The following is a 12,043-nucleotide window of genomic DNA, read 5'->3' as shown; positions in this document are numbered from 1 at the left end:
TGAAGTACAGTTTGTTTATTTTGATACGTGTTTGGACAAGAACAGGTACAAACTTTTCATTCACATCTGTACATAGGTTGTTTTTTTGTTTTTTTTATTCCTTACAGTTGATAATGTTATGTGTATCATCTCTAGACTAAACGGTGAGTGAGCATTTCATGAACAAACAAGCTACAAGAAAATAAGAACACCAATTCCATTCATTTTAAAAAGACAATACAAAATCCAGACATTTCTTTACATGAGCAATAACAATTCAAGTGCAAATATCATTATCAACTCCGATACATCATAGCAAACTCTTATTTTAAAAGGCAACAATTAAAAGGGGGGGGGAGGAAATCAGGTTGCAAAAAGGGGAGAAAAAAAAAGAGCTGATTTAGGTGGGATGGGACAGTTTTTGGCAACGTGGGCCAAGTGAGCGCATGGAGAAGTTGCATATTGGATTTTAAGATATAAATCAATGACTGAAGCTGATAATAAAGTAAGGATTTTATAGCTGACGAGTTGTGTGTTACTTGGCCCAACATCGCATTTGAGTTCAATATGTTCAATTTCTTTGTCCTCCTAAAGTCTGAGTTTTAAAATACATGGGGTGCCAGTGCCAACCACTTCACCAAGATGCCACCCCTTTGTTACATTTCACCACACATAATGCATTTTTCTAAAAGTAGTTACATTTTAGAAGTTAAACATCTTCTCCCCACAATGACTTACATTTAATACAAGGAGTCGCAACAAGAAAACAACCCAAAACACATTTCACAAGTTTTGTGTCACACTTTAACCGACAATTCATTTTCATTCATTGGACTCTGTATTAAAATAAAGGGAAATGACTGACTGCAAATCTAGAGCCCAAGACAACTACACATGCCTTTTCTTGGGAGGTCTTTGGAAGAGCTGTCTTCTTTAGGACAGAATAAAATGTGAGCTAAGCAGTCTTGGGTGTCTTTGGACTTTAGGCGGGTCAGACATGAGGGGCAAAAACTGATTTTGGGGGCCCTGTGTAAGAAAATCGTTATTAAAGAATTCAACCCTCGTCTAATTTATTTTCATTATTTACAAGACTAAAAAAAAAATAAAAAAAATAAAAACAAATTATAAAACTGGTAGTCCACAGACAGGCAAGGCGAGAATATCAATTTCCTGGGTGTAGAAACTATAGTATATCAGATTCGAAGCTTCCCTTTGTTTTTAAACCTATAGATTATAAATGTGTAGCGTACATCAGAAAGACAATGAGACTGAAGAATTAAAGTGACCTTTTAAAAGAAGCAGCAAACATAATGTCCCTCAAAGACATTTCTTTCTCTCTGAGACATGTTCCACTAAGCATCACATTATCTCATTTCTGTGGCTCCCAACAACTTTTTTCATAACATCCACCGCGTTCCTAAAATAGCTAACCACCCTTTTTTTTGTATTTGCTTTAAGTTGGCTTGGAAAAGAGCAACAGAAATAATCTGAAGGTTGGAAAATGCTGGTACAGTCTAAACAGACAGAGAATAACTGTTTTAACAGTAAAACCCTTGGAAACTGCTCTAAGAGCTCAAATATAGTCGGGCTTTGAATGAGCTGGACCGCAGCTGCGACGTGAATTTTACAACTGCTCCTCCTCGAGGACAGCACACAGACACTGAAGATGGAACCAGAGTTACACAACACTTGCACAACACTTACAGTCATACTTAATGGTAGGAGTTGAGCTCATTTAAGCAAATACAATAACAAGCTCAGACAGCACGCACAAAACATCACTCCTACTGTCTGAAATAGGCGTTTCTATTGTTTGTTTTCTTTTTTTGTGTGTGTGGTTTCATTGCACAACACAATAGAAACCAAACCCACTCACAATACTCTATATCCCCACTAAATGTTTGAGCTCAGGAATGCAGACCTGTGCTGAATGGTAACTGACCAAAAAAGAAAAAAAAAACTAAAACAAAAATGGTGTTGAAAAATTTCTCAGGTCTGCATAGTGTTTTATTGTCAAAGCCTACAAAAAAATAAGAGGGTAAACGTAAGAGTATGTCTCGTGTTTTTAAGTCCTGTGAGAGTTGCGGGATGTGGCCTATAAGATGGAGGGGGATATCGGGGGGAGGGTCGCGATCCGGCGTGTCAGCAGCTGTGTGGCTTTTACTTGTATGGTCGCAGAAAAGCAGAGACTTTGCTGCTTATGAGACGGATGAAGGAGCGGGGAAGCAACTCGTTGGACTCCCGAGTGGTGTACTTAAAGTAGTTGTGTGGGTGAGCCAGCACATCAAAGAGAGTCTTTATCAGTTTTTTATCCTGTGAGGAAAAATCAACAAGTATAAAGTCTTTAATGAAACACACTTTAGTTCTCAGTTACTGTCTTAATCACATTGCAAAAGGTGTTGCAAAATACTGGAAAAAAATTAAGCTGTACGAGAACATTAATCTCGTCAATATTAACGCATCGCCTGATTCACAACAACAGCTTTGTTTATTCTTACGACACCTTTCCTCTTCAATGAATCACCTTCGCAACAATGAATGATGCCAATGATGCATACAGTTAGCAGGAAGAGGAAAAAGAAAAAGGGGCTGAGCTAACCTTGAGGATTTCTTGATGGTTTTCAGAGGCGTAGAGCCTTCCATCTCGCACTATGTCCTCTACGAGCTGTTCGTAGTCCTCTGAATTCATAAAAACAGCAACACATAATATAATCACTGCTTGCTTTCTCATAGCATGCTGAAAACAGGTCATGCAAAACAAGTTAGGTGGTGAAATAATAAACACAAACATGACGAAAAAACTCATTCATATCCTGGAAAACTCCCTTTGACTCAACTTAATGTCACCTATTTGTAAAGGGAAATTACAGTGTAACATTAAAGGTGGGGTTATTTCTTTAATTCATAGGCAGGTGTGTGTTTAGTACACACCTAAGCCATCAGGGTGGCAGAGACAAACTGATTAATCTGTCAGACAGTCACGTTTTCCAGCCTCTCTGTAACATTCCTTTGTATTTTGGACTGTTAATCATAAAAAATTATATTTTCCTCTATTTTACGACTTTTGGTTTTCTGAATAATCGACCATTTAAAATCAGATGACAAATATATAATAGTAACAGTTAATTGCAGCTTTTAAATAGTATGTCCACCACAGTTGCACTCTATTTTTGGTGCAAAATATATAACATTTTAGTCATGACGGCAATAACTGCATCGTATATACACAGATACATTTTTAGTGCTGTCATCATTATTCTTGTTAAAATGATGTTAACGCCATAACCCCATTAATGCAGCAAATCTCCGTTAGGGGCGTCAACGCTTAGCGCAGTTAGCTCGTTAACGCGTTAGCGCCGTGCAGCCCCACGCACGGGCGATCCGCGCTAACGGAGATTTGCCACGTTAATGCGGTTATGCCGTTAACGTCATTTTAACGAGATTAACGCTGACAGCACTAGTTTCCATGTACAATAATTAGCCAATCATTCAAATTAAATGTTGTCCATCTTTTTGCAAAAAAAGCTAATATGTGTTGTTTTTACACAGCTACACTGACAAAAATAAAAAGACTGTCACCTGCCACGTTTATGTTTACAGTTGTTCGGACCACAAGTGTGATATTTGTATATATTAAAAATAATACTGCCTGGATACACTGATCCCACTAGATATAGATAGGGGTGGGGGAAAAAATCGATACTGTGTAGTATCGTGATATTTTGTTTGCTAGTAATGTATCGATACAGGGACAGCAGAAATCGATATTTTGTTACAAAAAAAGTTTTTGTGGACTGGAACATGCTCTGACTTCAGAGCATGTTGATCAGCTCCTTTTTCTGAGCAAGAATCCTGACATTCCTTCACTGTCCAAATGTGTTTAACTTTTTTTATGGCAGCAATAAACATGAGTTTGCTTATTTTAATTTAAGACATGTTTTATTTTAATTAAGTTTAAAACTTTTTTATTTAATGTAAAAGAATATTTTATTTTAATTTACTTTCAAATTCTTCAGTCGCTGAAGGGGCTGCATAGTTTTCACAAATTGCATAGTTCAGAATAGCTATAATTATACCAGATGGTTGCATTCAGTTAAGTTGGACTAGACTGTAATACAAACCGTTCAGTTTGTCAACAATAAAACTGACTGAAATGAGAGAAAGACTGAGTGTGAGACTTTGTTATTAGATAAAAATGAATATTGATAAAGTTTACCTTTATGTACAGAATCTGAATATCGCAAAATATTTTAAAAAATTGCAATAATATCGTATCGTGCGTTAAGTATTGTGATAGCATCGTATCGTGGGATGTATGGTGATTCCCACCTCTAATATAGATAGGGGTTTTTTCTTTCATTTATTTTATAAAACAACCCTTTAAGGTCAAAATAAAGTCTGTCAGAATAATTTTAGACACATAACAGTTCACAATCTAAGCCATCTGGTGAGAAAAGTGATAATGTTTCATACCATCATAAGTAACATAGGGGATCTGAAAGCCTCTGGCGCTGTTAGCCTCATTAGACTTGAAGTTAATCCAGAGACGTCTGGACCGAGCTGTGAAGGCGATGGGCCGCTCGTACGTCTGACATGTCTCGTAGGTGGTGATGGACGTAGCTGACCCTTGTGTTAAAGAAGAAAAATGACCAGGTTTATAGTGTGATTAAATTACTACATTTCAATGAAAGCTAATGAAAGAGGGCCACTTACAGTTCTTCCTCATAACCAGCACATCTCCACATTCATCCTCTGAAGGCAAGAAAATCTCTGGCACAACAATTAGGATCTTGCGCTTGCTGGGTGGGTTGATGTTCCAAATGCACTCCACATTTGCAGGGTAATTACCAGGATAGTTAGGTGACTCAATATAACCCATAAACTCGCCCATCTCCCCGCCACATTGCCTGTCTAGACGCACACAAACATATCAAATTAAATTCAAGCCCATGTCTGAGAAAAATGAACAACACAAAACAATAATTTTCATACTCACTCTTGCACTGTGAGACACTTGTGGCACCATCAAAATCAGTGGTGGTATTTCCAGGACAGGAGATGCAGTAGTTTTGTTTAAACTCTGTCTGATAGGTCCCCACAGGGCAGCGGATACAGCGGTGTACTGTGGTGTTGTAGTAATGACCTGGAGAACAATCAACTGCAGGGAAAAAGTAAAAACATTAAGCGAAGAAGTTTGAAGTTTATATTTTGATTTTTTCCCCCAGCAAAGATAAAAAGTTGACCTTTGACTTCACAGTCGTGGAAGGAGCTGGCCCCTTCCCGCTTGGTGTTGAGTCCTCCCCCACAGGGAAAGCACAGGGTCCGTCCCAAATCTGGTTGGTAATAGCCCTGAGGACATGGCAGGCAAGGTTTGAATCCACTGCTGGAGTAGTACCCTGTTGGACACTGGCCTGGATTTGATGTGAACAACACAGGGATCAGGCTTTTTAATGAGTCAGAAACGGATGTTTAACATAGTCCGTGGGACTTTAAACAAGGCTACCTGCACAGGAGGAGATGTTCCGTGCGCCCACAGGCCCATGGCCATCGCTTCCAGGACAGAGGTCACAGGCCAGCTGCCCCTCTTTCTCCTGGAAAGTGCCAGGTGGACACTGGACACAGCGTTCCTGCTCACCGTGGTAGTAAGAGCCTGGCAAACATCTGACTGAGAGAACATCCACAATGGCTTCAGTTAGAGATAAGGACACACTTAGCTATAATAACTCCTCATTAAGTAAATATGTAACATGGATGGATAAAATATGCACTATATACATATGCACAAATATGCATTTGTTATTTGTATCTGGGATAATTTCTATTAATTCTGGTGGTTAATCTAAACCAGAGCAGATTAACACAGTTTTGTTTTTTTGTTTTATCGTTATTGGCACCTCAGGTGATAGTGGGTTCCAAAGTAGCTTGCAGGGGCAGAAGCAATTGGCTAAAACAGCTTAAATTGCGTGTCCTTTATTACATTTGCTAATTGGATGCAGAGCTGGATTATAGTAGAGCCATCACACGATACCGGATGACACTTAAATCAGCTGATCTCCTACGGTTGTGGCTGGGTCTGATTGGGTGATGACTGATTAGTTTTGTTGTGTAGAGACCTCACCTGAAGACTAGCTAAAGACACACCCTCTATCAAACAATGATGCACAATGCGACATTTCGTAAGGTTATATTCTGACATTTAGGGTGTACTAACACTGGGCACAATTAATATAACAAAGTCCAACCAATCTCCGCCTGGGCCCACCTGTTCAAGCAGCCCAGGACAGAGTTAACCTGACTTGACGCTCAGGTATGACCCAGTGCTCCCGCTAGTCAAATTAATTGAACTTTGGAGCTCAGATGTGTTCACGTGTGGTATTTATTGGCTACTGTGAGTACATCCTAAGTTTCTAAATACATCCTTGCAGCAAAATTAGCTTATCTAAGACTACCATTTCTGCTCTCCGGTCTTACCACATCGGCCACTGTCCCTCTCCCAGCCTGGACCACAGTTTTCCTGAATAGGAGCAGCTTGTGGAAGTTTTTGGGCCACCTCATATTCCAAACCGGCAACTCTGATGAGGAAGCGCTCCTGGTTGATGGACTTCTTCAGGGCCTTGATATAGGTTTTAACCTGCTTCTCCATCCGTTGTCTCAGGCAGCTGAGATTACAACTCCCTGGATTGGAGTCCATAAAAAAACAATAATTTTTAAATAATTATGTCTTAAGCACCAACTAAGTCGATCAAGGTTTTCCTTCGGGATGGAAAAAAAAAAAAACAAGTCCAACCTGTAGCATCTGTAGGTTTGATCTCAGCTTCCAGCTCCAATGTAATGCGTGTTACTTCTTTGTTAGAGGGGTTGCGAGCACGTCGACCTTTAGCTTTCTTGGAGGAGTCACATTTAAGGTTGACAAATGTTACCAGGCAGTTGCTGCAGGGCTGCCCTCCTCCTGTAGACACACAATATCACATAATATCTTTAAGGCAGCTCCGGCATACATTGCTTGGATCTGTTATATAGCAGTCAACCTTTCAATATTAAAATAAATAAATAAACAACACATCTGTAAAGGAACCTATCCAGTTAAGGACTGACCTTGTCCCATTGTCCGTCCTCTGTCCTCAGTTCGGCCAGGCAGCTTAGGATGCAGGTGACATTTGGCGTTTTTGATCTTGAAAGAAGCCGTCTGCTTCACTGGAGGGGCCAGAGCCTCTACAGACAAACACAGCCCAGTGGGTAGGAGGACACTGAAACATCACACTGCCATCCCTGCAAAGACAGCTGTCTGTGCTGTTGTGATTGACATGTTGGGTCCTCGAAAACTCTGCGACCATATGAATATTGAGAGTGACAAACCTATGCAGCTCTGACTGCTGTTGGAGTTCAGCCTGGTGGGGGACTTCCCTCTGAGGATGGGGATACCACAACTGACCGAGTAGCTGTTATCAGATTCTGTAAAAGTTCACACAAAAATAAAATAAGTCCATAAACTAATCTTTTGGATCTGAGATACTTTGTGACTGGACTCTGAATTTTGGTGACATACCTGCCAGATAGTGAGCCTTAGAAGCACATGTAAGAGAGCAGCTCTCTTTCTTGCCAGTCTTGCTGCAGGTCAGTGTAGCCTTTGGTGCTACAAGCCCAGGAGGACATTTCACAGGCTCTGAGAGAAAACACAATCTACAATGTATCACATAATGTTAACACCAATAAGCTGGCGTAGAGAGAAAGGCTGCACAAGCAGTATGTGGAAAAGGCCCGCTTCAAGTGTATGTCAGTGAATCAACCACTTGGGGGCAGTGCTGCTACATACCAATACAGTCTTTCTTATTCCAGTGCAGCTTGTACCCCGGTGGACAGGTACACTCATAACTCCCCAGTGTGTTGACGCAACCGTATTTACAACCTCCTCGATTTATACTGCACTCATCGATATCTGTGAAGAGACGTGTTAACATAAGTACAAATGTCCTGTGGACAGCTGAACATGCCTAGGAGAAGATCAAAGAATATCAAAGGGAAAAGCATTTTTATTGACAAATACGGCAACAGAAATATTAAAAAACCCCAATGTGATTAGTCCAAAACAATCTGGAGTCAATTCTGCTGAATTACATGAAAGACAAGCAGGCCTCTTATAAAACAGCACGGCTATGAATGACGAGTTCCTGTAAGCTCAGCTCCATTCATCCTCACGCTCTGGAAAGATTAATGTGTTTGCGTGTAAACAGAAGTGATTTCTCGTTTTGATGTCACCCACATTCAATTTCATGGTCAAAATTTCTCTGCTCTTCAAGGAGAAAGACTTGTGGCAAGCAGTAAATTATAATCAACTTTTCAAACACATGCTGAGCTAAAACCACTAACAGCATCCGGGATCCAGATGCAGTCTGGCTGCCGTCGATGCCAGACAGAAAATTAGTTTAGTGAGTGGAGCTGAGGATTCGGCAGGCTACGGACAAGTGGCACTGGGAAAGAAACCGAGATAATGGCAGTGATTGATGATCTTGCTTGCTGATATGAAATGCTCTTTCTTGTCTCATTCAATTATTCACTCTGAATACAAACAGTCTGCGTGCCACTGCACTCCCCGAAGAAGATGATGACTTCATCAGTAGCGCTCTGCTGTTCTGTAGCCAGAACTGCTTGAAAATGTTGTGAGGGATGTGCTGCTTATCCTCTGCATCAAAGCACTTCATTTAAAGGACAAAGAGCTCTAATGAAAATCTGATGGAAGCAGAGCTCATCTGCCAGCAACTGTTGTTTTGACTTCTTTGTTCTTCCCAAATTTGAAATGTTACCAAATAGACTTATTCTAACATTTCTCCAGATCGCTTTAATCTTTTTTTGCTTTGCATGCTCTAACAGAGCCGATGTAGAGACGAGCCAAGAAAGGAAAGGGCAGAACAAAAAGACAATCTGACATTTAGACTCTGCAACTGCTTTGTATCATGTAGCGGAAATTTAGGGTTCATAAAAATGCCAAAATCTTTTAACTGTAATCAGTTTTGTGAGCTTAATCGCCAACCGACCCATGTTGCTTTTAAGAAGAACTTTTCCCTAAGCACAATCTGGGCAGTGTTTTCTGCATTGGACAAATATTTATAAATTACTAACCCCCTCCTTTTATTTTCTTTAAAAAAAATAAATAAAAAAGAAGAAAGTTCCACTTTAATTTGTCCTTTTTTTGTGGTTTGGCGTGCATCCGTGCAACGGATAAATCCAAATACTGGAGTCGAGGGGTGATCATACGTCAACTCAGAGCAATTTTTAGGCATTGGTTGGTCAGATTTACTTTTACATTAAAATTGATTTTAGTTTAGGTTACAGTTAGTTTTGGACATTAAGAGTTTTGTTTCATAGTATGTTACAAATAATGAAAAAAAAGGAAAAACAGCAAAACACCCCACATTTTTTAAGATTGTAAGCACTACAAATATTTCAGCTACATCCTATAAACATGACACCAAAGTGAAAATATGCAATTTAGCACGTGTTCAAAAATAACAAAAAAATAGGACTAATTGTTTAAAAAAAACAAAAAAAACGAAAATGTTCAAACTGAAGACATATTTATTGTGCAGTACATACTTCTCACTTTACAGCTGCATGAATATAATATGAGTAATTTGCACGATTTTAAATGACTATTTGGTGATTCAAGAGTTGTCCTTGGAATAAAAAGGCTCTTATGGTGCATGATCCCACATTACATCAGCAACGCTGTTTGTATAGTGTGATAAAAATTTGTTCCTTTCTTTATAGCTTTAAAAAAAAAAACCCACACAAACACATTCTGTAGCTTAGATGAGTATCTTATTGTAAGCAACAGAAACTATGAGGGGCATTTTATTCTGCATTATGCAACAATCAACCCTCAAAGCTACGATAAATTTGTATTCATGTAACACATTCAGGATGAGTAATGATTTATTTTTTAAAGAGCAACTTTCACTGCTTCGAAAGTGTGACTACCTTTTGAGTTTTAACTTGTTCAATCAATCATTTTTTCTGACACAGCAACATTCAGCCATAATCGAATGAATTTAAGTGGAATCCAGCCTTTAACAAGCAGCTTACTGTAACCAACAAGATTACGTTTTGCAAGGAATTTGTGAATTGAATGATCGTTCCCATTATTTATATACTAGGATTGCATTCATTACATGAATTGATGTCAACCCTTTGTATTATGTGTCCCACATTTTCTTTCCAAGATTGAAAGCATTTGGAATTTTACATTTACTCCCTCAAATGTTTTTTCAGGTCAGATTAAACCACCCATTTCCTTAAAAAGAGTACATGGAAGTTTATTACAAAGTAAGAAAACAAATATTTGCAGGGTATTTAGTGTCCAAGTAATATTTAATAATATCTTTCATATATTTCAAATGCCATTCATAAGGTTAACATATATACAGAGCACCACAAATGCTTAGTTTATGACTCTTTTGCCTAATATTGATCTGCATATGGTAAACAACCTGCTTTTTGCAGGTTTAGCAAAAGAAAAACTGGTTTAGAGAGAGGCTGACTAGTAAAAGAGGGTAAACTGGAGGGGTGGATGAACTAAGGGGCTAAACCAAGTCCCAGTACAAGATTATTTAAAACTTCTAATTATTGAAAGCTGCTCTATTACAGCCCAGGAATACAATTAAGGAGCTGAAATAAGCCTAATAGGCCCCCTTTAAGTATTTAGGTATTAACTGGAACCCTGTTTGATGTTTAGAGATCTTTTTCATAGATCTATGTACAAACATGTTTTTCGTAGGATAAGAATGCCTTTCTGCCACAGTAAATGCTGACTGGATCAAATTAGGTAAATTCAAAAATACTTAAAAAGTATTTAGTCACAAGCAGTTTGAGTCTATTTTTTAAAGCAGATAAGCAAAACGAGCAGATTGTTTTGCTAGCCGAGAGAGAGAATGGCTGGATATACTCTCACTTGGGAGGAATGTTGACATGCCTCGGCACAATGCTTAACAGCAGGTCACTGACCTAATTGGGTTTGTTTAGGGTGAGTCTATTGTTTAACACCAAACTCAGATTTCTGAATTGTTTGGCAGCTATAATGTCCGCTGATAAACCACAGAGGGAATAACATAACCTCGTACTGTTGTGGCTGGGGACGAAGAAAGTACAGCAGCGATCACCATAAATCTCTGGGGTTATCTAACAGTTCCAACAGCGGTGGCGGTAAAAAGAGGGGGGGGAAAAAAAAAAGAAAGAGGGGAAATCATTCATCACTTGCTCTCTCAACAATGGTATAGAGAGTCATTTACGCCTGACCATCTTCTTTCCTTTTAGCAGCTCAGTGCAGCCTGATCACAGTCCATCATGTGAGTAAAAGCCTTACAAATCCAATCCTGGCACATTTACTCCTTGAGCTGACAGCTAATACAGCTACCCATGTGTGGAATGGATCCCGTGAACCTATTAAACTCTTCTGAAATACAGCAGACTATGTAATTCCAGAATTACATACAGTGGGTGGATAAAAATAAAAGTAACCCCTTACAATGTATTGCAACCCAGCAGCACTGCCACCACATCTCTGACTCCATTGAAACTAAGCATTAAAAAAAAAGGAAAAAAAAAAAAGTAGATGGTTCACAAAAAATTTAAAATTGTTACTCCTATGCAGTTTTCGGTTAACTGCACCTTGTAAACCTCCTGATCACAAACATCTACAAGTTACCACTCTCTAGTCTCAGTATAGTCAATTCTGTTGCAACATTCCCGATCAGTCGACCTGTCAAACTACAGACAAAAACACATAACGAGTCACTTCAAAGCTATGTATTTCAAGTGCATATGCCGTCTCTCTATGTCTCTCCCAAAACTACTGTGAGGCCCCGAGGTGCAGGAGACAGCAGCAGATTCTAACTGGTGATACACGCTCCATCAAAGGATCGCGGCAACACCCTGATGTGCTCTGGCGGGCCTCTTGGCAGATCTGACGTGCCCTCACACACCTCCTTCTGACACCAAAGGCTGTTTCTCCTATCCGTTCTACACCAGAGTACAGTAACTACCTGCCCATTTTTGATGGACATACTCCACC

General features: G+C 39.4%; 1 protein-coding gene across 2 annotated transcripts in view; it reads right to left on the bottom strand.

The window, feature by feature from the left end:
* The window catches only part of scube3 (signal peptide, CUB domain, EGF-like 3), a 75,907-nt gene continuing 63,864 nt past the window's right edge, over window positions 1-12,043 (bottom strand). For both annotated transcript variants that reach the window (XM_005448605.4, XM_005448606.4), the window contains 13 exons: window positions 7,793-7,915; window positions 7,526-7,642; window positions 7,336-7,431; window positions 7,075-7,191; window positions 6,767-6,928; window positions 6,451-6,654; window positions 5,483-5,644; window positions 5,223-5,390; window positions 4,976-5,137; window positions 4,693-4,890; window positions 4,453-4,605; window positions 2,579-2,658; window positions 1-2,292 (listed from right to left, as the gene is read on the bottom strand). In XM_005448605.4, the coding sequence (XP_005448662.1) occupies window positions 2,140-2,292; window positions 2,579-2,658; window positions 4,453-4,605; window positions 4,693-4,890; window positions 4,976-5,137; window positions 5,223-5,390; window positions 5,483-5,644; window positions 6,451-6,654; window positions 6,767-6,928; window positions 7,075-7,191; window positions 7,336-7,431; window positions 7,526-7,642; window positions 7,793-7,915 (1,895 nt within the window). In that variant the 3' untranslated portion in view covers window positions 1-2,139. The remainder of the gene's footprint in view (window positions 2,293-2,578; window positions 2,659-4,452; window positions 4,606-4,692; window positions 4,891-4,975; window positions 5,138-5,222; window positions 5,391-5,482; window positions 5,645-6,450; window positions 6,655-6,766; window positions 6,929-7,074; window positions 7,192-7,335; window positions 7,432-7,525; window positions 7,643-7,792; window positions 7,916-12,043) is intronic.

Source organism: Oreochromis niloticus, linkage group LG20, assembly GCF_001858045.2.
Source record: "Oreochromis niloticus isolate F11D_XX linkage group LG20, O_niloticus_UMD_NMBU, whole genome shotgun sequence".
Classification (NCBI taxonomy): domain Eukaryota; kingdom Metazoa; phylum Chordata; class Actinopteri; order Cichliformes; family Cichlidae; genus Oreochromis; species Oreochromis niloticus.
This window is presented reverse-complemented; position numbering and strand designations above follow the sequence as displayed.